The following is a 27,740-nucleotide window of genomic DNA, read 5'->3' on the forward strand; positions in this document are numbered from 1 at the left end:
CTAAGATTATGATTTAAATGTGTTCATTATGTTAGTTTGCTGTTGCCTACAGTTTAGGCTACTGATTCATTTTATAATGTAGGCTATTTCACATTTTTTGATCTGTAGGATAATGAAATTAAGCAATTGTAAAATGAATGAACACTATAGCTGCCACACTGCCGTTGTCATCATTAAGTTTAAAGTGCTCCCACGCAGCTGAGGGCTTCATTTTTCCCTTTGATGTAAACTGGAGTGTTACATTCACTGCTCTGAGCAGAGGTCAGGCGCCTGAAAAAAACAACGATCGAATATTCAAATATTCGGGTCCAGCCCTAGTAATTTCATTGAAAAACTACATACAGCCCCTTTGATATTGATCATTATCTTAATTCCACAGGCTGCTAAGTGAAGATAACAGGGTGTTGAGTATTTGACCAGTTAAATGAGGTTTAGAAGCTACTAAAGCGTCTGGTTGTATTTTTTAATTACTTTATAGGCAACATTTGTTTTATTCACAGCAGAGTTGTCAATGTCATGTCTTAAAAGGACTCTGTGATGACTTCAAGTAAATTGTGGTTTATCAAGAATAAGCATCTATGGCCATGCCAGCAGCTCTGTGAGGCTGTACTTAGGCACAGCAATGCTCTGAGCAAAATGCTAATGTAAGGCATGCTAACATGCTAACATGCTGAGGCTGAGAGGAATGCACTTGAAATTCAGGGGATCCGATAAAAAGGTATTCCAATTCATCCTGTGGGTTACAAAAATGTTTAAACCAAAATGCATGCCAATCCTTATTCATTTTACTCAAAATAGAATTTCAAAGTCATTAGTGTAGCGTTTGTAAACCACTGATGTCCATACAAAATGTGATAACAATTCAGCCAATAGCTTTCAAGACATTTCACTAAAAAATGTCCACCTCATGGTGGGGCAAGGGAAAATTCCCTGGGAAAATTCAGTGGGATTCATCCTCTGGGCATGTCAATGTACAAAATTTCATGGCAATTGGTCCAGTAGCTGTTGAGACGTTTCAATTTAGATCAAAGCGACTGACAGAATTACAATGCCACCCTTTGAGCCACGACCTCAGCATTGCTAAAAATGCAACCACTTCGGCTCTTCCACTTAAACATGATAAACGATAAGAACACAATAGGTACCTTAAGTACGGAATAGTAATGACCCATGCATTTTGCACAGTCTAGTATTTTGGTGTTAATTACATTAGGTTGCAAAGTACTGTTAAGAAACCTGAAAGGTCTGCAGGCGCTGCATCACTGACTAATCAATTGCCATTATCATGCCTGGTACAACGGTCTCGCCCCAAGGGACATGCTGGACACTGCCATTACTTCTCCCCTGTTGGACGCTGCCATTACTTCTTTGCTCTGCCAAATTTTCCCCTTTTAATAAGTTTTAGAGTGATGGCTATCCATAAAAACAGTGGCTTATCATTTTAGAAACGACAATATAACCTGAAACTATCCAACACAATGGCTGCACTCTGGGTGTGAAGTCTAAACATGAAGCCATTACAGGACTAGCACTATTGCTAGCACTACTGCCGCATCTAAATGAGGAAATGTTTGGAAAATGTCAGTCTCTATCTGTGTGGAAACCTGCAGTTTTGTGGTTGTGTAACAAAACAATTTAGGACACTGAGTACCGAATGAGCCTCAGTGGAAACATACAGTGTCCTCAACAGATGTGATTATGAGGATTAGGACTGTCTCTCCCTCTCCCCCCTGACCCTCCAATGGGAGGGAGGGCGGGCGACAGAGTGGAGGGGAGAGATTGGCAACAGTTTCACTGCTCTGGCCAACATACTATACTTCAGCTAACAAACAACTCTTTCTATAAATCTGCACAGAGACATTCATTCATAAGGATACATTCGTCAGACTTTAGCTGTCAGCTTTTCTTTTTGTATGGTTTTATTTTTATTTGGGGGATTTATTTGCTTCTTCTTTAAGAAGAATAATAAAGATGATTAAGACCATGTTTCAACATGCGAAGAAACATCCGGGGGTAGGTTGCATCATATTCCCATTTCTATTGAGCTTTGTGAATATTTCAATGACTATTTCAACCTTATGTCAAACTCCTCAATTCAAATTATATAAATACGACCCATCTGAGTTGTTTTTCCAAAGCAAAAACAGAAGAAAACATTTGCTTCTAAAATGTGAGGATATAATGCTTTTCTTGGTCTAATGTGATACAAAATGTAATACCTTTGTGTTTTGGGCTGTTGGTCAGACAAAACAAGCGATTATAAAATGTCACCTTGGGCTCTGGGAACTTGTGATGAGCATTTTGTAGACAAAACAATTAATTAATTAATTGAGAAAAAGATGATAAGACTTCAATGATGAAAATAAGCGTTAGTTGCAGCACTACTACATTATTAATGTAAAATATCTGCCACAATAAAAACTGGCATTAATATAATATCAAACCAAGACTATGAGATAAAAAAAGTGGATAAAAGTGGACATTTGAGTTTAGATTATTCTGCTACATAACTTAAAAACAATTCTAATTACTGATTTGATCATCTGAATTGTTAAAAACTAAAACTTTGGGGGCACATAATTACTTTATATGATTGGCATGTTAATTTGCTTTATTGCTATCGTAATAAAAATGAAGAAAGAGACGAAAAAAAAAGACACAGAATCAGTCGGTGCTTGTTTTTTATTTTTTTCCTGTTGCCTCAGAGCTATGCTGAGGGTGACCCAAATTCATGGATTGACAGGGCTGGCTTGGCAGTGCACCAGAAAAGTAATAAGGGCAGCAACAGTATCGAACCCCAGCGAGTATAAAACACTTCCTATATCGGTCAGGCTGAATGATAAAAGGTGAAACACTCACTTGTGTGGCACGATATGAAGATATTAGCACTGGGGAGTGGACAGCTCCCAACACACAGGCCTGTCTTGATTATTTACTTAGAGAGTGTGTGCGTCTGTGTGTGTCAGTGATCAAAGCTGACCTGCTTCCGTGTTTTTGTGTGTGCATGGGTGTTTGTTTACTTCAGTGATCGAAGCAGAGTGTCTGCAGTCAAAGTATCTGTGCAGTGTTCACTGAGTGTGTGTGTGTGTGTGTGTGTGTGTGTGTTCACTGTGCGCACGCACGCACGCACGCACGTGCAGTGAAAACTTGGAGTGCACTATGAACTTTTTTCCGAGGTTAACTTGGAAGAAGTTGAGGAGTTCATAGTGAACTTGAACAATTCAGCAAACATAAAACCCATGAATCGCTGAAGTCATTCAACAACAAACAATCAGTGGTTTCACCATGTAAATTGTAAGGCATTGAGGCTTTTGTCTTTCGTATATAACTGCAAATGCAATATCTGGGGGTTTTAGACTTTTGATTGAAAGAAAAAATAAATAAATAGGACTTTGACGACATCACTTTGGCCTCTGAGAAATTGTGATGTAAAAATTGCATAAATTGAAATTCCAAGCAAACAAGTAATTTGAAGATCTCGTCTTTCTTCTTCTGGGAAATTGATGTTTTCTGACATTGAAAAAACGATAGAGCTACAACTAAGGATTATTTTCGTTGTCGACTAATCAGTTATTTAATTATTTACATGGTTTAATTAGGATAAGGGGGTGACAAAAATAATCGTGACTACTCAACTAATCTAATAATTAATTATCTTTCAAGTGAATTACTGATATCCAACACACAGCCTAAGTAGCTAACGTTACCATTAAGTGAACAAGGTTTACAATTCAGAATGAACACTAATTTCAACACCAGGGGGAAACCAGGGAAGACGACAAGACAGCATAGGATCAAGGTTATAATCGTTAACGAAGACGAACGAAAACTAGATGTGAAAAAAAGTGCTCATCTTGTGTGTGGGATAAACTTGCCCCTTGCCCACTGACTGCGAGCTCCCCTTGCGCTGGGTTAACGTGTCTGGTCATTATATTTACTGCATGTCAGCTAGTGTGTGTTTTATGGGCTCATTGAATATCTCTGCCAAACTGTCCCTTTGTGCGTCACATTGTCTTAATACATATTTTTTGATTAATAAAGGTTTAGATTTTAATATAACTGCTTTCCTGTCATACATGCCTTCAGGGTGCTAGGGACCTGTTTGTAGCTCCAAGGGGGGCCTACACTATCTTCCAGTTTTGTGAAAAAACTAAACTGGACTGAACTAAACTGAATTGAGCTTGACATCCTGCAGCGACAAAGACTAAAACAAACACTGAAACTAATAAAAACTAAAACTAAGCATTTTCCAAAAATAAAAACTAAACTATCAAACCCATGTTAAAAACTAATTTAAACTAAACTGAAATTGAAAACAAATGGTCAAAACGAAATAAAAACTAATGAAAAATTCAAAACTAGCAATAACCTTGCATAGGATACTCATTTAATTCACTGATTTATTATTGCACTTAACGTGTTTGCCAACACAACTAAAAGAGCATTCTCTTAGCCAGCATCATCCATGAGACCTCAAAACCAAGAATGCAAAGAACTATGGATAGGCTGCTCCAGATAACAGCCAGGCTTTTTCAACCAAAACAATAAGCTCACAATCTGAAAGTTTTAACTTTAAAACGTTTAAAGAGGTGGTATTATGCTTTTTGGCTTTTCCCCTCTCTTTATTGAGTTATATATCTTTTTTGTGCATGTAACAAGTGAAAAAGTCCTGTCATGAAAACAGTCTGTCGTGAAAACACGACAGACTGTTGATTGGTCAGAGAGAATATTCACTAATCACTGCATCATCATTGCGTGCGCCAGTCAGAGGCCAGAAACAGAAAACTTAATATTTTACAGTTTTTGTATGCAATTTCATCACTAAATCCACTTCTGAGAAGTTTTGGAGGTAAGAAATCAGCTGTGTAGATATTGAATATTGACAGTTTTATAAGAAGTGATGGCGGAACAAAAATGTGTTCTTCGCAAGTGGCTGTGGGGGATGCCTGTTCCAACCCGCGGGTGGTGTGTTTTTTGAAAATTAAACCATGTAAACCTGGTACAACCCCCAAATAAGATTTTGAACCTGAAAATGAGCATAATACCACCTCTTTAACTTTTAACAAAGATTTCTGATTTGGAACTATATAAAATAAAAGCACATTAAAAGTAAAGTAGAGTAAAGTACTATAACCACAACTGTACACTAACAATGTAATGTCTATTTAGAAATATAACGCAACAGCCCCCTTTCATAATACTTCTGTAATTTTTCTGCATCTTTCCAAAGTGCTTATAAGTTTTATAAGTGGAGAATATTCTGTAGGCTACCTCACGAGCCAGATGTTTATTTTATTTCTTCTATTTTAAAATGTTAAACCATTATTCAGATTGTAAAGATCGTCTCTCGGCAATGGCTGACAGATGGTCGAGCAGGCATGCGATTGTAAAACCCCACCCAGAGGGCTCTGTGGGCGTGACAGGCCAACCTGGCTAGCAGCGCTAACCTTGTGGGCATTTGTAGAGCTTCTCAATATTCAGGTTCTTCACAGCGGATTTCGCGCCACAAAACCTCTCAAAAGTATATTTAGTATTTGATATAGCGTACAAAACTTGTAAAAACAAACAAAAACCTTTTGCTGCTAGCCTCTTTCTCCGTTGCTATCTGCTTCTTGCATGAATGCTTCTTCTTCGTGAGTAGCCTTACAGTCAAGGCAGACAGTGGAAGTGATACTGCCGCCAGCACTTCCTGTAGTGCATTACTATTAGAAATGAACAACCACAAGTGTTCTTAATAAGAAGATTGCCATCTCCCCCCTTAAACGGCATCTTTGTAATGACACGACGACGACGATATTATTAATAATAATAATAATTCAAATTGCAAAACAAAACTGTTCGCAGTTGAAAGCTTTTTGCTGGTTGCACAAAGTTTACAATGGAAGACAATATTCTTTGCATCTCTGTGTGACAATGGCAGTACTTACAGCTGTGGAAAGAACACCTCTCCATCGTTCCCCATTCTTCCTTTGGCTTGTCGGCTAGCAGCTGTCTTGAACAACATTAACGTTAGTTCCGGTGTCGCTGACCTGCAGCACGGTCGTGCATGTTATAGTAATATGCGAAATGAAACAAACAAGCAGATCCAGCTCTGGAATGGGAGTTTATTATTAAGTCAACAAGAATTTAGAAACAATGCGTAATCTACACTGATACAGCGGTTGACTACAGTCTTCTGACCGACTACAGAAGCGCTTTTGCTCAGTGGCTGCGCACGCATCCAGTAGTGTTTGTATACAAGAAACCTGTCTATTAAACGATGAATTGAGTAAATAATTCGCCGATAGTCGGCAATGACAACAACTGATAGTTTCAGCCCTGCTGTGAATCTGTACAATACTGCTGTCAAGTACCTTCAGCATCTGATCACTTGAGTAAGAAAGTGTGAAGTGGGAGGTGTTAAATACTTGTGTGCCAAGTGGTTTGTTTGAGTCATCTCTCAACAGCAGCTTTAAAAAGGTAGTGAATATCAAAGTTTTATCACCAGACATCTCCTAATCAACAAGGCAAGTGGCAACGCAATCAGACAGAAGACAGATGTCTAGATACAGCCGAGTAGAGACATCCTTTAGTTCAACCTGATCAAACTGTCATCTCCCTACAGCTTAACTAGATCTGTGTGGGCTGAGAACAGCTGTTAGCCAGTGGTGTGACTCTCTCTCTCATACAGGGAGTATAATATCGCAAAGTAGACAGGAAATGCATGGTAGTGTAGTGTTGATGAATAGATGCTACGTGGTGAGAGGATTGACGCAGCTAAGCTTTGGGTGTTTAAGATGACATATTACATTATCCCCCTGTCCCCCTAATGTGCTTTTCTTTTTTAATTCCTGTCATCACCACCAATGTCAAGTGCAAGTGTGCACACATTCATGCCTGTGTGTGTTGGCTCATTTACGAGCATGTGTGTGTGTGTAAGTAAATGCATGTGTTTACGTGTGTCTCGCTCTCAGTTTGTGTGTGTCTCAGAGAGCGAGAGAGAGCGCGAGCGAGATGCTGTCGCTCAGTCTGACAGGTATAGTGCTGTGGAGCAGAGGCTGGCACACCCAGAGATGCGGCAGCTCTCTCTTCCACTGTGTCCTTGCCCATTCAACCCAGGCTGACAGTGATCTGCCTCACACATGGCCTGGGCCTCATGCATATGGAGGAGGGCAGGGAGAGGAAAAAAAAACTAGAACAACAACTATCTGTGTATGTGTGTTTGATGTGTTTATTTCACACAGGTGTATGTTAATGGTACATATCACAGCCGACCACTTGATTGTTTGTTTACCTTCATGTGTCTCTGGTCTAGAACTAATGCATTCCTCCTCTCCTCAGTTAATCCCGCAATTTTTCTTCCTGAGTGTGGGCATCACAGGGGCCACCCTCTATCTGATTCGTCTGGCGAGAGGACCTCATGTCATGTAAGACTGTCATCTTTCTACACTTAGAGCCATTGTAGTCTTAATCATGTAATCTTCCACCTTGCTTTTGATATTGTGAGATTTCACAGAATGTTCCAATCCAGTCAGCTGAATCCAAACCTTGCATAAATTAAGCTGCATTTCATTCGATTTAACGCTGCCAACAGAGTTGGGTTCCGATAGGTGGTCCCCTTTTGGATCTTGGACCAGGTTGGCAATATGGGGGTGTAATAAGATTAAGATATACTTTATTAATCCCAGAGGGGAAACTCAATGTTTTTTTTCCACTCTGTTATTATTATGTTATAATTTTACACACAGGTCCAAAAGACACACACATGCACAAAAAGGACCCATAGCAACACACAGAGAGATGTCAGAGTGAGGAGGCTCTCCGTGCAGTTGGGGGTTCAGGGGCTTGTTCAAGGCCTCCTTCGGCAGTGTCCAGGAGGCGAACTGGCACCTCTCCAGCTACCAGTCCACACTCCGCAACTCTGGTCCAAACTGGATTCGAGGAGGTAGAGCGGGTTGGCCGTTAATCGGAAGGTCGGCGGTTCAATCCCTGGCTCCCCCTGGTTGCGTGTCGAAGTGTCCTTGGGCAAGATACTGAACCCCGAATTGCGCCTGGTGGCTATTCCGCCAGTGTATGAATGTGTGTGACTGGTGAATGCAGATGTAGCGTAAAAGCGCTTTGAGTGGTCGAAAAGACTAGAAAGGCGCTATGAGTGAGTGTGAATGGTAGTTTCCGTTTGAGCACTTAGGCTCAGTGTATGAATGTGTGTGACTGGTGAATGCAGATGTAGCGTAAAAGCGCTTTGAGCGCTATACAAGTACGGAGCATTTACTATTTTGTAAAATTAATTGAGATATTACCTCTGAGTATTATAGGCTTAAAGCCTTTCTGAAAAAACAAACATCCATTTGATTGATTTTCCTGAAGTGCGCAATAAAAAAAACAAAAAAATCCCATAAACATAATTTAGGATAATTAGCAGCGCACACAAAAAGAACCAGATCGAGGATAATAAACACAAACGGGGAGATATCTGTTTCTACAAAAGAACAGCTCAACTAAGTTGTACAGTTTACTCGGGAATCATGTTAATCAATACTTGCAAGCAGTGCAATTTATTCTCATAAATAAGGTGAACAGAAGGACATATTTTGATGCAGTTTTCAATGAGTCAGTCGAGCAAATACCTGTGCATGGTTTCATGTAGCCTATTGTTATCACACGTTTATTGCCTTATCGAGCCAAAAGCTCTGCGCCAGTGTGTAGATGTGATTCGCTGCTTGTAAAAAAACGCTATGGAAAATAACACTATTTTATTAAGCAAATCTTTAAGCTTAAGTCATTTAGCCAACAACAAGCCATATTTCTTTTAATTCATCGACTGAATGTTTAGCCTAAATAAATGTTTAAACAAGCGGAATGCATTTGGTATATAATATAATCTCCTTTCAAAACGGGGGAATCCAAATTGGTACCTGGGTCATCCCGGTGTGTGTGTGTGTGTGTGCGTGCGTGCGTGCGTGCGTGCGTGCGTGTACACGCCAGTGACGTCACTAATCAGGAGAGATTATAAGGGAGTGGAGCTCCTGTGTCCCCTTTCCTCTGTTGCATAAGCATTGTGCCAAAGTGCATTTTTTTACCCACCAAAAGGAACATCACTGTCACACTGACTTAAATTTCATTTTCTAGCTTTTCTGTCATCATTTTCCTCCTTTTCTTCCTGCAGTCAGTACATATTAATATTAAAGCGGGGCGTTTCACTGACCATTTATAGGCAACTATGGGCGTTTGAAAGATTGTACATGGAGCTCCCTCCCTCCCCTCATGCGCTACATTTCAAGCTAATTGTGTTTACATCACATTACTTAGAAGTGTACGTACACACAATTTTATAAGTTTGAATATTTTTGGTGTACGCCATTTTTGTCTTTTGGGTATATGTACACTTTTAGTAAGGTTTCTACGCACAGTTTTATAAATGAGACCCCAGAGCTGGAGGATCCTTCAAAAACATTTAGATCCACTGTATGGGAGCATTACAGTTTCCAGCTTAGTTACCTCAAACACATCCTCGGCATTTTTGTACTGCAAGTTTCTTACTTATTGGCCAATATATCTGTGGTGAGTTAACATCTGCAGAAAATTTCAGCCAATTGATTTATAGATTGGATGTAATGATTGTATGACTAAATTCAAGTTCATGTTACTACATTCAGTTTCAAGTTTATTGGAATACAGCTTCAAACTAATAAATTCAATTTCAAATTATGCTATTCAGATTCAGTTTTTAATGAGATTATTCAAATTGAGGAATTTAAATTCAGATCTAAATTAATCAAATTCGGTTTTTACTGACACAAATATTAGCCCATAGTTGGGCCTTATTACAAAAGATGAAAGTGAAGCCTTTGATAAGGGATTTGAAAAATATTTGGATTAAATAAGCACATATTACGAGTTCAATGACTTTAATACTAGAATCAAAACAAAGATTTTTTGATAGCTACATTAGTTGAATTAAAGATAATAAAAAATATGGCTGGCTGTGTTAGATTTTCGTCTCTCAGTTGCACCAACCACACTAAATTCAGTCTCTGAACACATACTGTAAAATGTGCACGGTTCATGTCCTATTTTGGACCACACAGAACCACTTGTTCTGGAGGTCAGCCATAAAGCCTGACCTCATCACCAGCTGGTGATAAGTGCTGTGGTCAGTGGCTGCCTCTCTCTCAGAGACTATCTAGTGTTTGTGGTAATGGAGAGACGGGGGGAGACATGCCCGCTCTGCCATCAGTCTCTCTGTCTTTTTGTTTGTGCTTTGGTGGCATGACGTGCTGCCAGAGGGGGGAAGAGGAGGGATGGACAGTCGCAGTGGAGTGCTGTGAAATCCAGACTTTGGTTAATGAACAGAGGAGCACTGCCAAGTCACTGGGCTGAGTTCACCTCATCTCATAATCACCCCCCCACTCATGTCTCCATCCAGCATCTATGTATTTATCTTCCTTTGTCGCTGTCCTTCTGTTCCTTTGTCTTTTTCCTCCTATTTGTTTAGATCTCGGCCTGTTTCTCTTCATCTGCAATTTATATTGCTTTTAGCCTACATCATATATGCCTCTATCATCATGCATGCCATTCTCATACTCATGTTCTGAATTTTCTCTTCGTTCTTCATGCCCTGAATCTTTCCACATTTGCAGCTTCTGGGACAAGAAGAACAACCCAGAGCCCTGGAACAAGCTCGACCCAACCTACCAGTACAAGGTAATTACTCTCCTGTCACAGACTCTGCGGCCATATGCCCGCTCACACCAAACATGTCTTCCAGAAAACTAATCTAGATAAGAATAGAATTGTTTCATTGAGTCACTGAAAATCTCATATTTCACCATCATCACTTAAAAACTTACCAAAATAGATTTGGACCAACCAATTCTGGAAAAATGTCAGATCCATATGGCTGCTTCCTGGCTTTCTTCACATCTGTTCAAATAAAAGGGAAAATAAAGTGTCTTTCAAAAACAAATTAAGGCAGATGGAAACGGAAGCTTTTAGTGGTCGGTATTAATTTGCCTTACCCTCTTGAACAGGGCCAGAGCCACAGACAAACTAATGAAAATATTAACACTGATCCAAAATAGAGCAGAAAAACAACCAACTGACAGGTCCCAGAAGAGGAGATCTGGATGATGTGTTTTTCAGAGAAAAGATCATTTTCGGAGGGTTTCAAGGCTGCACTGCTTGCCAGTGGAATGAAAGTCGCTTCAGACAAAAAGGTCAGGACACGGCATGTTTAATTCTCGATAACAAGGCAAAGGTCTCGCATCGAAATTCCGTTGAAGTCCAAACAATGATCGTAATGAGGGGGGGGAGTGGGAAAGAGGGGAGGGAGAAGGCTGGGGGGGGGGGGGGCCACAAGGGTTTTAATGGCAGACCAATCAAGAAAAATATTCAGGGAGAAAAATAATCACTGCCAGTGCAAAAATATGTGTTTATCATGGTTGAAGGGATGTGATGAATGCGGAACACGTCCATGCAGTCACACAACATATATCATCCATGATGATGACGACAGGCGGGTAACAAATTAAAGGACAAACCTGAATAAATAATGGTTCCACACTTCACTGTATGGGTACAATTAAGCAATTAACATCCAATCATCATCATCATGTGGCATACATACAAATGCTGAGCAGGTCCAGATTATACTTTTGTATCAAAATTGCAAGACAAAAATATCTAGGTGACACTGAAGGAGGGTTCATTGTTGGGGGCACGGATGGCAGGAGATTCAGTCACAGACTGCTCAACTGGCGAGTGTTTCAATCAGAACAGTGACTAAAGTGACATCTGCAAATAGATCTTACAGAAAGACATCAGTAAATAGGGTTGGGCGATGTCTACAAAATTTCCATCGCACGATGTCTGCAATGAGACATCGGGAAGGACGATGTCATCGGTGCGGGGCAGCAGTCGTCTTATGTGCATACATGTGTTCTCGCACAAACTTCAGAGAGGCGGGGCAAGACAGACACACACACCCCCTTACATTTGGGGTCTGTCTGTCTGTCTGTCTGTCTGTCTGAGCATGGGGAGAGAAGAGAATTCCGAGGCAGGTACAAAGAATACTGTGGTCATTAAAAGCTGCTTTCACAGGATGTGAAAGTTTTAGATTTTTTTTTGCTGGGGGCGCGAGGGTTTTACAAGCACATCAATGTCGTGATGTCTGTCAGCCATCGCCAATGGACGATGGCATTGTCTATCGGCCCAACCCCAATAGTAGGTTTACGGTGCATAAACTAGGGCTTCACAATATATCGTTTCAGCATCGACACTGCAATGTGTGCATGTACAATAGTCACACTACAGGGTGTGTGATATTTAGTTAGGCTAATTAACTCAAAAGCGGCATGCTACAACTTTCTTGCTGCTTGATGCAAAAGGAAAACTTGAAGGGATGGGATATAGAGCAGGGGAAAAACGAGGTAGGCCGGAAGACCAGATAAGTGCAGAACTGGGAGGGAGTGTGGGAGGCTGAGCCGAGCAGGTTCAGGGCAGAATCTGGGAATATTTTAGCCGGGCTGAGTTCCAGGGAGAGTACACAGGATGAGCGCTATTTCCAGTGGCGTAACAATTCTGCAAATTTCAATTTTAACTTTTAGGATAGCCTACTAAATGTTCTTATCATTTTATTTTAACATGTTTGTTAGTTTGTTGTAGCCTACAGTTTACTGAATAATTAATAAAATGTAGGCTATTTGGTTGTGTTGATCTGTAATGCAATTGTAAAATTTATAAACCACATAACTGCCACACTGCCGTTGTCATCACTCAATTTAAAGTGCTCCCACACAGCTTCGGCATTTTCTTTTCCCTTTGATGTGAACTGGAGCTTTACATTCACTGCAGTGAGAGGGATGTCAGGCGTGCAGGGAAAAAGCCTTGAATATTCGGGTCCAGCCCTACAATTCACCCATCCATATGGCACAAGAGGCCACTGAATGGTTTGAGTAAGAAAGTAATGTGAATCATATCATGGTAGATTGGTGTGTTTGGGTGAGTGCGTGCATGTTTGTGTCTATATTTGCACTAGTGGAAAAAGAAAATGTTCACCCCTGCGACTGTTTTCCTCCCCACGTTCTCCTAAAGACAGCACTGATGAATTTAATTTAAGCAAAACAGATTTAAATGTATTCCTCCTGCCTTCCACAGTTTTTGGCGGTCAACACAGACTACAAGAACCTGAAGAAAGATGGCCCTGACTTCTAAAGGTCCTCCAGGCAACTCCAGGGGCACCGAGTTTGGCTTGACCCCCTGCTGTGGCCTCAGTGATGTGAAACGTCTTCCTGAACATTTGCTCAGTCTTACCTCATGCTCCACGACAAGAGCTCTGAATTAACACTGTAACCTGCGAACAAAAACTAATAAAAGGTCATGTGAGATATAAGGCTGGTTCTTTAGTGCATGAGTATATACACAAGGTGGTACTTATGTTTGCTACTTACTCTACTATTTATTTAGATGGTCCATATTCATCATAAAATATTTCACTTGGTGGATATTGGCCGAGAGGTCATAAGTTAGGGTCTGATACTGAAAAGCAAGTTTAGAACTAGTAATGATGCCAAAAGTCTCTCTTTAAAGCATTTCGCATTTCGTAACCAAGAAAAGAACAGTGGTGAGCAAGGTCTGCAGCTCAAAGATCAGTGACATGACCAACACAACATCGAACTTCATCCGTCACTACAGAACCCATAAAGAAAGGTACGTTACGTGACTGTGGCTTTTTAGCTAACTTATAGGCTGTTCAAACGCATAGAAAGCTAGCATTAAGTTTATCCAGTTGTTTGGCTGCAGTTTGGTGCTGTTGTAACTTTATGTGACCACCTCCAAACATCCCTGGTGATAACAGGTCCTGATGACAGCTTTTGTTATGTGCCCACAACTGCTATGTTAAGTTCATACTCATGATACACCGTTTGAAAGCTAAAATCCTGGTGATCCTCATAGTAACTTAATCCACCGATAGATTATATTCCAAGAAAAATGGTAACGTCAAATCCAGTAAAAACATTTAGTCCAAAACACATTATTCATCAATAAATCCCCAGTGTCTGCTGCTGAATAGTTTCATATTTGCCGGCAGAAATGGCTAGTTTGTCATTATAACTGTAATAACTCCAATTTGGATGCAAACAAATTTTGCAATCTCATGTATTCAAGTTAGCCACTGAACTCTGACCTTTCGACTGACTGCTATTTCGACCAAATAGGAGCTCACGTCACATCCACAGCCTACAACAGCCAACGAGAGCCCGCGCTGTAAGGAAGGGCCAGCCCCTATTATTTGGTGGGTAGGCAGAATGAATTGCAACCAATTGTGCCGATGACTGGCACTTTTTAAAATTTTGAAAATAACGCTATCCAACTTTAAGTAGGAAGTTCATGGTCTACCAGCAAAAAAAACAAACAAACAAAAAAAACACATCTGCGTCAATCTACAGCGTGATGCAACAGCAGCCCCTTGCCGCCAAGGGGCAGTGTTGTTTTTGAAGCAAAAAAAAAAAATAAACAAAAAACTGTAAAATATAAATTTTGCATTGGTATAAAATTTTTAATTTCACAGTAATAAAGAGGTTACCATAACTGACAAGTGTTTCTTTTACTCCATTTTTTTACCCCATTTCAATAATCAGTGAAGCCTATAGTAGACTAAATAATATAAAACCTGTGTATAGTTCAATATAGTTAGAACAGAAACACACAATGTTCTCACATCTTCCAAAATGATCATACAGTTGAATTGCCACCTCTCAAACGGTTTAAACAAACTAAATTCCTAAGAATTTCATATGACTTGACTTGTGACTTACTTGACTTTCATCAAAGTAACTTGGGACTTGCTTGAGACTTGGATATTTGTGACTTACTCCCACCTCTGGAAAATAGTGGAGCATTTAGCAGCTAAAAAGACATATTTCCCTCAGACGCTGGTGCAAACTAAAACAAAGCTAAAAGACAGTACAGCCACTGGCCTCAATCTGGAGGCGAGTGAATTTTGTAAAACCATGCTAAATTCATTTAAAGCGGTTTCTTTTCCGGTATGTCTCTCTTGGGTGACACAGCTTCCACGTGCTTTTGAGAGAAAAGTTTTTTTAAACTGAATTTTGGCCCTGCTCAGGAAGTGATTCTACATTAAGTTTCACATACTCTCAGGCAGCAATAGTTGTGCTGTTAATTGTGAGTGATCTATTATTTTAACAATCAATATCTAAAAGGGATATGTATGTTAGGCAATACCCTGAAAGGAATTTTGGGAGAATAGGGAGCTGGAAACAAATGTAAGAAATTAAAGCATATTAGATTAATTAATCAAGAATATTGAAAAAATCTGCTAAACATATTAAACAGTTATTTGGCACACTTCTGGGCCACCGTCTGGGAAATATTTACAAAGTGTCCTGCTTTGTAAAATACAGTGGAGACATTAAAGACAATCTAGTGCCAATATCTCACAGGTTCTTAAAAGTTTGTTGTTATGGAAAGGCTCAGTCTTATATTTGATAAAACAGTAGAGGACACCTCATCTACAGTAGGTTCTAAAGGTTAAGGACAATATCCTGGCTCACTAAGCCACCCTGCTGCTAAACTAATAAAAGTCTGTGACATTTCTATGCACACCATGAACAGCCAATATCTGTTAATGAACTATTAACACAAAATCAAAATCTTGCTTTTAATTTCCAGGGGAAAAAAACATTTACTGAGCTCATTATATCACAAATCCAGCTCTTCTAGGACAAGTAAGTCACACATGCTGAGATATGATGTTGCAGATGAAGAGGACCAAAATAGAAATCAATCATGAGAGATGAATATTTGTGCGGGTCATAGAGTTCTTTTAAACTAGTTTTCAGTCCCAGAAAGATGCAGTCCAAAGAGACACATCACTGAAGGGTTTGATCACTGCTTGTCTGTAAAAACCAAAACATTAATTTTCCACTTAGGTATGAAGCAGGAAAATGACAAGACTCCGAATCAGTAGTTTCTCCAAATATGCCTCCTGCTGGCTTAAGTCTCCCATGTTGGAGAGTTCATTGAATGATAAATGTTTGTCTGTGTGCTGTGCGTGTGTGTCTCTCTCTCTCTCTCTCACACACAGTATCACTGGACACCAAACAACATAAAATCCCGCTCTAATGGCACACAAACTGTCTCAATGTCAGACCCCTGGGTTCTCCTAATAGACAATCTATGTTCCCGACCCTGCATGGGCCCATTTATGTGTGTGCGCGCACGCCTGCTCCTTTTAAACAGCAATATGCTTCCTGCAACAGTGTGGTGACCTGCCCAGTGGGTATTGTCTGTTGCTGGCTGATGGGGTGTGTGTGTGTGTGTGTGTGTGTGTGTGTGTGTCACACACACGGGAACAAAACCTGCTGACAGGTAATCAGTGAGGCCAAAGCATCACACTGGGGCATAATCACAAGGTCACTCTCTCTCACTCTCTCTCACACACCCCCCCCCCCCCAACCCGAACAGCTTTACAGGTCGTCATGATTGCATTGCCTCTGTGTGTTAGTATCAGTGTAAAAACTTTAAGGTAGAGGGTGACGCCGGCATCTCACCATCAAACAATTTACCAATTTTGGTGACAATGAGTAAAATATGGTGAGATTTTATTTCAGAATCGGGTTTATTGCCAGGTACATTTTCACATATGAGGAATTTGCCTTGGTATGAATTGGTATTTACAGTACACATAAAACATAAATAGTAACATAAATATATAAAAAGTAAGGAGATCTAAAAAATTTACAAGTATACAAAAACAATACTATTACTATAATACAATGCTGACAAGTATGTGCAAAAGTTGGCAACATAAGCATAAAGCACAGTTAAGCATTGTTGTAAAGTGTGGGAGTCAGTCAGGAGAGTGTATGAGAGTTTGGGGAGTCACTGACAGTGGGGACCCGGCCTTGTTGAGGAAGCCCACTGCCATCGGAAAGAAACTGTTCTTGTGGCGAGAGGTTTTGGTCCTGATGGACCGCAGCCTCCTTCCAGAGGAGAGTCTGAAACAGTTTGTGTCTGAGGTGGGGTCAGCTGCAATATTTCCTGCACACCTCAGAGTCCTCGAGGCGTACAGGTCCTGAAGTGATGGAAGATTGCAGCCAATCACCTTCTCTGCAGAGCGAATGATACGCTGCAGTCTGCCTTTGTCTGCCTTTGTCCCTGGCTGAGGCAGCAGTGTACCAGATGGTGATGGAGGAGGTGAGGATGGACTCAATGATGGCGGTGTAGAAGTGCACCATCATTGTCTTTGGCAGGCTGAACTTCTTCAGCTGGCGCAGAAAGTACATCCTCTGCTGGGCCTTCTTGGAGAGGGAGGTGATGTTCAGCTCCCACTTGAGGTCCTGGGAGATTATGCTGCCCAGGAAGCAGAAGGAGTTCACAGTGGCGACTGGGGAGTCACACAGGATGATGGGGGAGGGTGGGGCTAGGTTCTTTCTGAAGTCTGCGACCATCTCCACGATCTTCAGAGCGTTGAAGACAGTGGAGATGATCGCAGTTATGTAGTATCTTTGTTTTTTTTTATGCCATTCACATTCTCCCCATTTAGCAAGTGCGGCTCAGAAAGTAGAGAAGGTCGTCCACTAATCACGAGATATTTGTATTGTCTACACTGAAGTCTGTGTCTGATTTTATTTTTATCATTGTGATTTTGTAAGTACATTGTGAGCAATGTACAATCCAGAATCAAATTCCTCGTATGTGTACACATACCTGGCAATAAAGCTGATTCTGATTACGTTGGCGGTTCGATCCACGGCTTATCCATTCTGCACGTCTAAGTGTCCTTGGGCAAGATACTGAACCCCAAAGTGCCATCGGTGTGTGAGCGTGTGTGCATGTATTCGTTTCTGATGAGCAGTTTGCACCTTGCATGGTAGCCACTGCCATCAGAGTATGAATGTGTGTGAACGGAGTGAATGCGACATGTAGTGAGTGTGAAGTGCATTGAGTGGTCGAAGACAATAAAGGCGCTGGTCCATTTACCATTTCTACAACTTATGTTTTCAAAAACATCCCCTGAACACACTGTCCCATCCCAAATGTGTGTTCTAAGAGGTCTTTAGCTAATAACATGTTTTGCTTTCCTGCTTTCGCCATTTTCCCAACTCATGTTACCGATAATAGGACTATAGAGCTGAATTACTAGACTGATGGCTTTAACAGTGTCAACACACCCACGCAGTCCTTTTTGAAAACAGCAAACATTAAGGCAGACATGCAGTCACAATCAGGCCTCAGTAAGCAGCGAAGTATGGCAGTGTGTGATTAAGATCTCAGTTTTACAAACACAGGTTGTGTTTGTCATTTTTCTACCTCAGAAGTAGAAGGGAGAGCACTTCCTCAACACACAGATACTTGGGCACTTGTCAGTGAGAGTGAGGCAAGGAGGAGGGAGGGAGACCATCTCCTCCTTGCATCCTCTCTGATGAGCAAGAGTAGGTATTTTTAGATGAGGATTAATTTTAATGGTTGAGATAAGAAGTTGGAGTTGTGGGCGGAGGAGAGACGGATAAATAAGTAAATAGGACATGCCGCAAAACAGAAGGCAGCGGTGGCAGCATCGGGGTAGTGTGGCTGTTGTTGCGAGGCCCTGGGCAGATCCACTGATCCAGTGGAGATAGTGAGGCCTTTCATCCTTTAATGTTTTCTCCCAGAGGTGATCCACGAAAATCAAAGAGCAAACCAGTGTTTGTCCATAACTGCAAATGGAGAGACCTCTCGTAAAGGAGAGGTTGTGAGGTTAGATGGTGCTTTTGTTCCCGACTTTCATTTCCAACAAGAAAGAAGTATAAGTATAAAAGAAGTGGACGTAGCCACTGTGACGTCACACATTGGCTTGTGGACTACCGTTTTGAAGCCCAGAGGCTGGCATTTTGGCCGTACTTAGTAGAGTTTCATTTCCACAAGGGAGGACTGCAATTTTAAATCTTTAAAAAGGTCAAACCACAGGGCATCCTGGGGATCTAGAGGTTTGTGTGTGTGTGTGTTCTGTGCGTGTTTACAACATAATATGTCTGTGTGTAATTTTCAAAGTAATCAGATGTCTGATGTTGAAGAAGAATGTGCTGGCATTGCTTGACTGGTAAATAATGTTAACTGGTCTGTTTGGAAGTAAAAGTAAAAATTTGTTTTTGTCGCATATGGCTGACCGTGACAGTAGCTGACAGTACATCCTCGTAGTACTCACTCAGTCTTTGGCAGATTTGAAAGCAGGGATATTTAAATATTACTACACCTTTCTATTATTGACTACTTCACTGACATTAGAACAAATGCACTGATAAAGCTTTTAATAGGTGTATTTTACTCAGGTTTAGGTGTTTGTGTGTCAACCTGTTCACTACATCTGCCCACTAAAACATAAAAAACAAATTTGATACAGTAAAAGATGACAATCCCAATTTAAAGTAGAGCCCGGCCGATATGGTATTTTTTAGTCCGATGACAATTTTGATATGAGATATTTAAAATCTGATAGCCGATATATCGGCTGATACTGTTTTTACCTCTTATTTTAAGAAACGCATGACATAAACAAAGATTATCCCTAAAAGTTTGTTAAATCGAGACCATACCATGACATAATAAAGTATAAAAATACATTTTTATTGTTATAAATAGTACTTTGAACTAAAGTACAACAAAATATATTAAGGTTGGACAAATAAGTCAAATCAAACTACAGAAAAATTTGAAAAATATCTGATGTTATAAATTATATAGAGTACTACTACTAATGAACATGAAAGTAAATAGTGTATTATGGGGGCCAGCAAAACAGAAACTATAAAAAAATATCTATATACTGCTACTACTACTACAACCACTAATACCATATATCAAAGCTCATGTCATTGCTATAATAATAATAATAATAATAACAATAACAACAAGGATAGGCAAAATAATTCTACAAAATTAAATTATATTTTATCATGTAATAGTTATTACCTTACATATAATCTGCCACAATGACTACTTTCTACTATGTAGCATATTCACATCTAGTTTATCCCTTTACCAGCACAAGAAACCATTTCCAAACCAGCACCTGACTCTAAAACATGCCGTCTGTGATACAGTGACACAGAGGAAATGCTGCGGTTTAATTAGTATAATACTACATAATTGTCTACAATGAGGACCTGCAACTTTGAGATTCAGACTAACGTTTCACATTCAAAAGAAGTAGTAACGTTTCAGAACTTTGTTAGGCAGGAAGCCGTGTTAGATTCTTGTTTGGCTCACGTTTATTCACATGTCCACTCTGGTTTAATCATTTCTGACAAACCGACTGTAACTAGAGACAAGCAGCTCGCAGATATATTTAGAATACGTTAAACAATATAATTTACTGCTCATTAAGAACGTTAGCACTATACTGATAAACATGGCATTGGCTTTGTGGCTAATTTAGCAACGGGCAGCGTTAGCTGCTGTAAGTGATTTTAGAGAATATTTAGAAGTAATGAACTGGGGAGAAATGAGGACCGTTCACTAGAAGTGCCGCGCTGTTTCAGAAATACATCTACGACACGTCTGTCAGCGAAACATTAGCCTTTACCAATCACCTACTGTAACATTAAACATCCTGCTGTGACCCAGGAGAGTGCAGTTAAAAACGGTCAGTTAGCAAGTCTGGTATGAATGTTTTCAGGAGAGGAGAAGTGATGAAGTTTGTTTTTTTTATTATTTAAGTCATGTAACTGACGTGACAAATGACCAACTCACCTTTAAAACTGAGCTATAAAAAGGAGCTACTCACCGTAGTTCCGGCAGACTGAGGGTGTTTCTCTTAAGGGAGAACGTTCTTGCTAGTTGTTCTTGGAAGAATGAACTTGCTTAGTCACCAGCACACATAACGCTGCTGACGGTTTGAGACAATGCGTTCTTGCTGATATTGCGCAATACCAAGTGCAGAGGTCGCCTGCATTGCTCTAATTATAACAGCCAGGCTTTATCCCCCAAAACAAAAAGCTCAGAATCGGGTTAATTGTAGGCTTTAACTTAACAAGATATATTTGCACAGACATAAAAATTATATAAAAGCAAATAAAAGGCAAATACTGTGACCACAACTCTACTGTACACTAGCAATGTAATGTCTAATAAAGTTTCACAAGACCAGATTTTTCTGTACATCATCCAGATCTCTCTTGATTTAAGTTAAAACCTTACAAAATTACTCAGAATGTAATTACAGAATAACGGCGGTACGAACGTTAAAACTACATACAGCTGTGGGTCTTTACTCTGCCATTGTTGCTGGACTCTGCTGTGTTGGCTGCAGTGGTCTGCGTGTCCGAGGGCTCTGTGAGCTGATCTGGCCGGCCAGCTCCTTAGCTTCCCCCGCAGGCTTGTTTGCTAGCTCCCCTCGCTGACAGTTGCGGAGTGTCACAACTCCGAAAATGTTTGAGCACATTTTCGGAGTCACACACACGCTTGAATGCCGAAATGAATGCTGGGATCTCTGTGTCGTCAAGTTCGAACAAGTTACCAACCGATGTATCCTCGGCAAAATGGGCGTGTCAAGAACACTTCGGGGAATTTGAACCGTTCTTGCCAAAATGCAAACTTGTGTACTGGGACAGTACTTGAGCCACAAAAGATGACGTTTCACAAGTACAGACAAGAACACAGATTGAGAAAGGCCCTGAGCTCAGCTGATGTTTTGTTATGTGGTGCTGCACTATTTTGAACAGAGGAGCTGCAAAGCGCCCTCTGGTGGGCAAACTATGCAACACTCATGACCTGAGGGAAGGATCCGACTGTGTCTTTAATAGTCATATCAGCTGTTAAAAATGCCGATGCAGATATATCAGCAAGTAGCTTATATTTGCCGATAATATCTGCAAGACGATAAATCAGTCGGGCTCTAATTTAAAGACCATGGGCATGGACATGTAATCAAGCTTTTTCCAGAGCTTTCAACCCTTTCACATGACTTGCGTCAGCAGATGGAGCATATTTATTCATTAATTGGCAAAAGGAAGAAGAAGATCTTCTAATCAGATTTAACTACTATGTAAATTTGTGATTAAAGCAATAGTTCAGGATATTTGAAGTGGGGCTATATGAAGTACGTATCCATTATTACTTAACTATGGATAAGTAGATGGTGGTCGGCGTGTCTTTTAGGTGGCTAAAACACATTTTGCTGCTGACCCTGTCTACAGCAGTAGATTGCTTAGCTTCTGTACCGGTACAGCTTGTTTCTCCAAGCTGGAGATGTGCTGACTGCCATTTACTACAGACCCACTTCAAAAATCCCAAACTATCCCTTCACAGCAATAGTATTAAATAATTGTATTTATACAGGCAGGTTCTTGCAAAAATATACTGTCCATAAGGCAAAGAAAGAACTTGATATCTGCCCCAGCAGTGATTCCAGTCCCATTGCAGATGTTTTGAAAATAATTTTTTCCAGGTTAGTTTATAGAGAATTCATAGTGAAGTTTCTTCCAAGAAATTCAACATGCCCCATCTTTGATGTGTGGCATATGCTAGTTTTAGTGTTTATAGGTTAACAACACAAATTATTCAGTAGTAAAATCTATTTAAAACCGGAATGAAATAATATAGTTAAAGTTCAACATTCTAATCATACATATGGTGACATGGTTTTGTATTCCCATCTTTCTGTCTGATGAGAATATCGCTATGCTTTAGTAAAGTAGTTTTTTCAGACTTTATATAAAGTTTGCTGAGCTGACCAATACAGATCACCAAACCACAACACAAGCGAGCCACACAAGCAGCACAGACAACAGCACATCCCACTAAAAATATGACAATGTACAAGGTAACATCCTGCTTATATGAATTCCTAAATATGCCAGCGGCATGTTTATAATATACAGCATGAGAATAGCTCACACTGTGTGAAAAGCAGGACAAAGAATTATGCTGCATTGGCAGTCTTGTTCCTAGAATCACTCACCGCTTCAGGAGCCAGAAGAGTTCCCATTGAGTTAGAGGTGGTGAAAAAAAAAAAAACACAACAGGTTTCAATTATTGGCTCCCTACTGAAGGTGTGACAAAATGTTTGTTTACTTGGAGGTTAAAAAAAAAATATAATAATCTCTCTCTCTCTCTGACATGCATGCACAATCTCATTGCCTACATCAACAGACTGGTTCTGATCTAGTTTCCACTTCCAGATCTGGGAACTGTTGCATAAATAATTGTTAGGGGGTAAGATTTCTCCAGCCTCCTAAGTACCAAGTAACATTAATCCAGCAATAGTGTAGATGCAAAGACAAAAACATAGCCTTTCTGTCAAATAAACATTTTAGATATTCCTTTTTAGTTTGTGTTTAAAAGAAGAAGATTTCAAACAAGTCTGAATGCACTTATTGCAAGTCACTTTGGGCATAAGAGTCTGTCTTAAAGGCATAAAAACTGTTTACAGTTAGTAAGTTTTTGTTTGCTACCTTAAGTGAGACGATGTAACTTTTGAAAGAAAAAAAACAAACAAAAAAAAACATGTTCCTACACATGTGTATGTTATTGTTAAATGTTACAATTCTTCTCTACCCCTACACTTATTTTTACTTTAACTATTCCTTTAATTTTGTTATACATTACAGCAGCATTGGCTTAACTGTTTTTACAGTAGATACAGTAAAGTGTTACAGGAAGAAATATTTTACTAATGTTATTAGCAGCAGTAGTAGCAGGTGCAGTAGTAAGGAAGGATTGGGACGGCGATTAGGATTATTGGACATGCAGACAACACCCACACACTGAAGTGATGCCTCTTACACCATGAGGAGCGCTCATGTTTCATCAGGGGATAATTACAGCGCATTAGTATGGCTTGGATGTCTAAATATGATTTGGAACATTACATCCGGTCAGCTCTATCTATATTTAGATCGTTTTACTATCATATCAACTTCTGTCAGGTTTAATTGTGGCAGGTATTGAAGTGACAGAGGTACATTCATGCATGCTATATCCACAGATACATATACTATACATACACACACAAAAAAAAACACACACAAACCCCCCCCCCCACTGAAGAAACATTTCAAATTAATTGCTGACATTGTCATTTATCCCTCTCGTCATTAAACAGACATGATTTATTGTCAGATCAGCTATCAAGGGAACTGAATTTTATCATCTTTTCATTTCGAACATTTCATTGTGTGTGTGTGTGTGCGCGCGCTTCTATAACAGCAGAGGGCAGATTAGAAGGGAGTTTTAAGGCTTTGATATATGACCAACATTATGAGCAAATGTAGCAGATGGGTTATACTGTGTACAATTATGACAATTACATCTGAAGAGTGCTTTTTCTTGCTCATGGCCTATTCATTTTACAGAGTTATTTTACGATCTGTTCTGCTGCTGAAAGATATCGCTCATCTGTGTTGCTTCTTATTGTGTTCACTCCTCTAAAAGAGAAGGCTCCTTTATATAAAATGAACAAAAAACTGCAAGGGGGACTTAAATTCCCCGACCTAAATGCATTTTGATGCAACACCAACAATGCTGCCTGTAAACGTTAGCATGTTCATTCGTACACATTGTAGCTTCTCAAAGCAGTTTCCATTATCAGCAATATTCACAAAAGTGACAATGTCTTCTGTTTAAGTGTGTGCCGTGATGCACAGATAATATTGGTCTCAGTAGGCATTGTTAACAAACCTGACAAAAAGACAGTGGGTACACGTCCGTCTTCATGTCTTCAAGTAGCTGTTAGCATATCAAACAAAAACTGATTAAATATTCTTCAGCGATAACAAATTTGGTAAAGCCTTTACTGTGAATTGCCCAATACTGAACTAACCGATGGAAGAATTAATTAATTACATTACATTTAGCTGACGCTTTTATCCAAAGCGACTTACAATTGCTATACATATCAGAGATTGCATGCCTCTGGAGCAACTAGGGGTTGTCTTGCTCAGGGACACAATATTTTGCTATACTGCAGGCAAAAATGAATAATAGTTTTTAACTGGAAGAAAACTGTTGCACCTACAATTGATGCTTGGATCAATAATATGGCGTAATGAATGTCAGTGTAAAAAATAACAAATTGGGTATTCAAGGGAATTTAGGAACTATTTTATGATTTCTTTTAAAAACATGGAGATATAGGAAAGCTTATACAGGAGAGAAACAGGACAGGAAAAAAATGAAAATAACTTTGTGTATTTATATCGTTACTTTGTTAGAGGTACCACTGAATTGTGTGATTGATATTGTCAGCTTTATTGATTTTCACTCTAAACGCAAGGGAGATGTTGTATTTTACATTAAGGCTGCAAATCACAGTATGGCCAAGTGCAATATCCAAATTACAGCCCGATCAATAATTTAAAAATATCATAAAATCGATGTGCCAATATGAGATAATTGCAGATGAATTGGTATCAGTGTTTATACCACGCATAAATGACAATTAAAGAAATTGAGAGAAAGGGATCCTTAAATCATGTTATGAGTGTTGTCCTTGCAAAGTTTGTTCACAAGAGGGCACTCACTCCACTGTTGGCAACACACGTTTGGAGGCCACAAATTCACCACAAAACACAGCAATCAGCTGTACTTTTGTTCAAAGTACCCTTTTAAACTGCATTACGTCATGTTATCTTGGTGAGATCTCATAACTACACATAACAAATGTTAGGGATAATCTTTGGACTTCCAACAAGTTTTTTTTTTTTTTTTTTAAACTGTCTTCATCACAATACTGTAAACAAACTAGTCAGTCAGCTAACTCATCTGGAACTGATTTTTTTAAATATCAATGGAGAGTATAGCAACAATTTAATGTGCATGAATGACCATTAGGGGCTTTTACCGATTGTGGTTTGATTCTATGACATGCTAAAATGTCCACTGAAATGACCTCATGATACATGTACGAATGCTCAATTTAGTGCTCAGATAAACAAATACTAGCACATACAACTCAAATTGCTCTATCAATGAGTAAGTGCAGTGTAGATATTTTTGCCATCAAGGCACTGACCTCTTCACCCATGCAAGCACTCATTAAACTCAGCACAGTAGAAACTGTGAAGTGATAATAATAATCAGGGAGAGGTGTTACAGGTGCCAGTAATATACCCTCCACCAAAACTGCATATTAAAAAAAAAAAAACAAAAAAAAAACAGAGCCCAATACCAGCTTTTATGTGAAATCTACTACTACGAACCTTGCACCACCGATTGCTGCCCAGCATGACACCTCCAGTAGCCTATATTTGTCCAGCACAGGTGGAAGTCTTGACTCACTTTGCTGATTTGAATCAGGTCATTTAGTTCAGTTCAAAGATTCGTAATCATGGACTATGCAGTTCCTTTGCTTTTTTCCCCCCACTAAGCCAAGTGTTCACATCACTTTTCAAATGCTCTTCATAGTCGTATGTACGTTAGCACGCATCACTGTTGATGAGGCCAGGTTCAGTACATTCATTTTGTTGCTGGTCCGGGCTGTTATATTAAGTTTAATGAGGTTAATAGCTCAGAAAAGCTACTGGTTTGTTAAGTGACTAATGATGATTCAATTTAGTCAGCTCAGTTTAAAGATTCGCTCCCAAAGATGCATTTGTACATGCACTGCTGCACTGAACACCTATACTGTGTAGTGTTTAGGGAATAGAGACTGATAACTCCAAGCAGAGCAATCCACCTGTTATGCAGCAGCAGGCTAAGGATAAGTATTCATTTATACATCTTAAAATTATTGAAGTTAATGGTTTTGAGCAGGCAACTCTCTCATAAAATGTTATGCGACACTGTGCAGCAGCAATGAAGGTTGCTGCTGCAGCTGCATAAATCTCACAAAAGGTAAGCATTAAAGTAGGCCTGAAAAACAGTAAAGCAAACAGTCACATGAACTCATTGGTTTCAGCTGAAATATTTCTCTCATGTGAAGCCTTTATCTCAAGGTACTTGTTTGAATGTGGTGGGTGCAAGGCAAAAATCATGTTAATATACAATATTACTTGACAATTGGTCAAGCTATATGTGGGAATTATGACACAATTCAGGCCATTAACACTTCTAATGCTCAAAAATATGTTTTCCAACATGTATGTCAACTAGTAAACGGAATGACGTTATACTGCAGGTGTCAAACAATCAACCAAAGGGAAAGTAACCTCAAACCACTGAGAAAGTATTTCACAATTAACACAAAAGCAAATACTGCACTGTAGATGATAGCCAGAATAAGATCAACAGCAACTAGCAGGCACCAACAAAAGCAGATCAGCATGAGCAAACAGCCAGAGAGCTACATCGGACAAGCAACTTGTCCAACTCATGACAGGCATGTTAGAAAAAAAACAACTAACACTTACTTGAAGCAGTGATGCCCGGCATCTTAACAGGTAGCAAGGTAAACCCTTTGGAACAGTGCCTCAAGTTTCAAGTGGCGGTAACGGTCCTTGAACACAGCAGCTAAGTTAAATGGTAACAGTTAGCTTCTTAATAAAAAGCTACTTGACCAGTGAAAGCAGCAGCAGCAGCGGTGTTTTTAGCAGTGTTACAGGTGAGTTGTGACGCCGCAGGTAAACATGGGCGACGGCTTAATTAGTCTGCCCAATCAAAAAGGGTGCGTTGGATTTGTGTTGCGGCTAGTTACAGAAACTAACGTTATGCTAGTTCCGAACTAGCTTTCAGGCCCACATTTGTCCTTTTAAACAGTCTCCTGGAAGGACAATACATACAAGTCTTGTTACCTGTGTTATGGTAAATCTAGTGACTTACGGATA

General features: G+C 39.7%; 1 protein-coding gene across 2 annotated transcripts; it reads left to right on the top strand.

The window, feature by feature from the left end:
• Positions 1-1,825: 1,825 nt before the first annotated feature.
• On the top strand, positions 1,826-13,364 carry LOC123957025 (cytochrome c oxidase subunit NDUFA4). Of its 2 annotated transcripts, XM_046029630.1 has the most exons (4): positions 1,826-2,013; positions 7,321-7,406; positions 10,620-10,683; positions 13,135-13,364. In XM_046029630.1, exons 1-4 carry the CDS (start codon positions 1,972-1,974, stop codon positions 13,189-13,191), a joined length of 249 nt encoding a protein of 82 aa, XP_045885586.1. In that variant the 5' UTR covers positions 1,826-1,971; the 3' UTR covers positions 13,192-13,364. The 2 variants fall into 2 exon arrangements, with proteins under 2 accessions (XP_045885586.1, XP_045885585.1); XM_046029629.1 differs by lacking the exon at positions 1,826-2,013 and having other exon boundaries at positions 7,033-7,406.
• The last annotated feature ends 14,376 nt before the right edge of the window (positions 13,365-27,740 follow it).

This window comes from Micropterus dolomieu, linkage group LG18, assembly GCF_021292245.1.
Source record: "Micropterus dolomieu isolate WLL.071019.BEF.003 ecotype Adirondacks linkage group LG18, ASM2129224v1, whole genome shotgun sequence".
NCBI lineage: Eukaryota > Metazoa > Chordata > Actinopteri > Centrarchiformes > Centrarchidae > Micropterus > Micropterus dolomieu.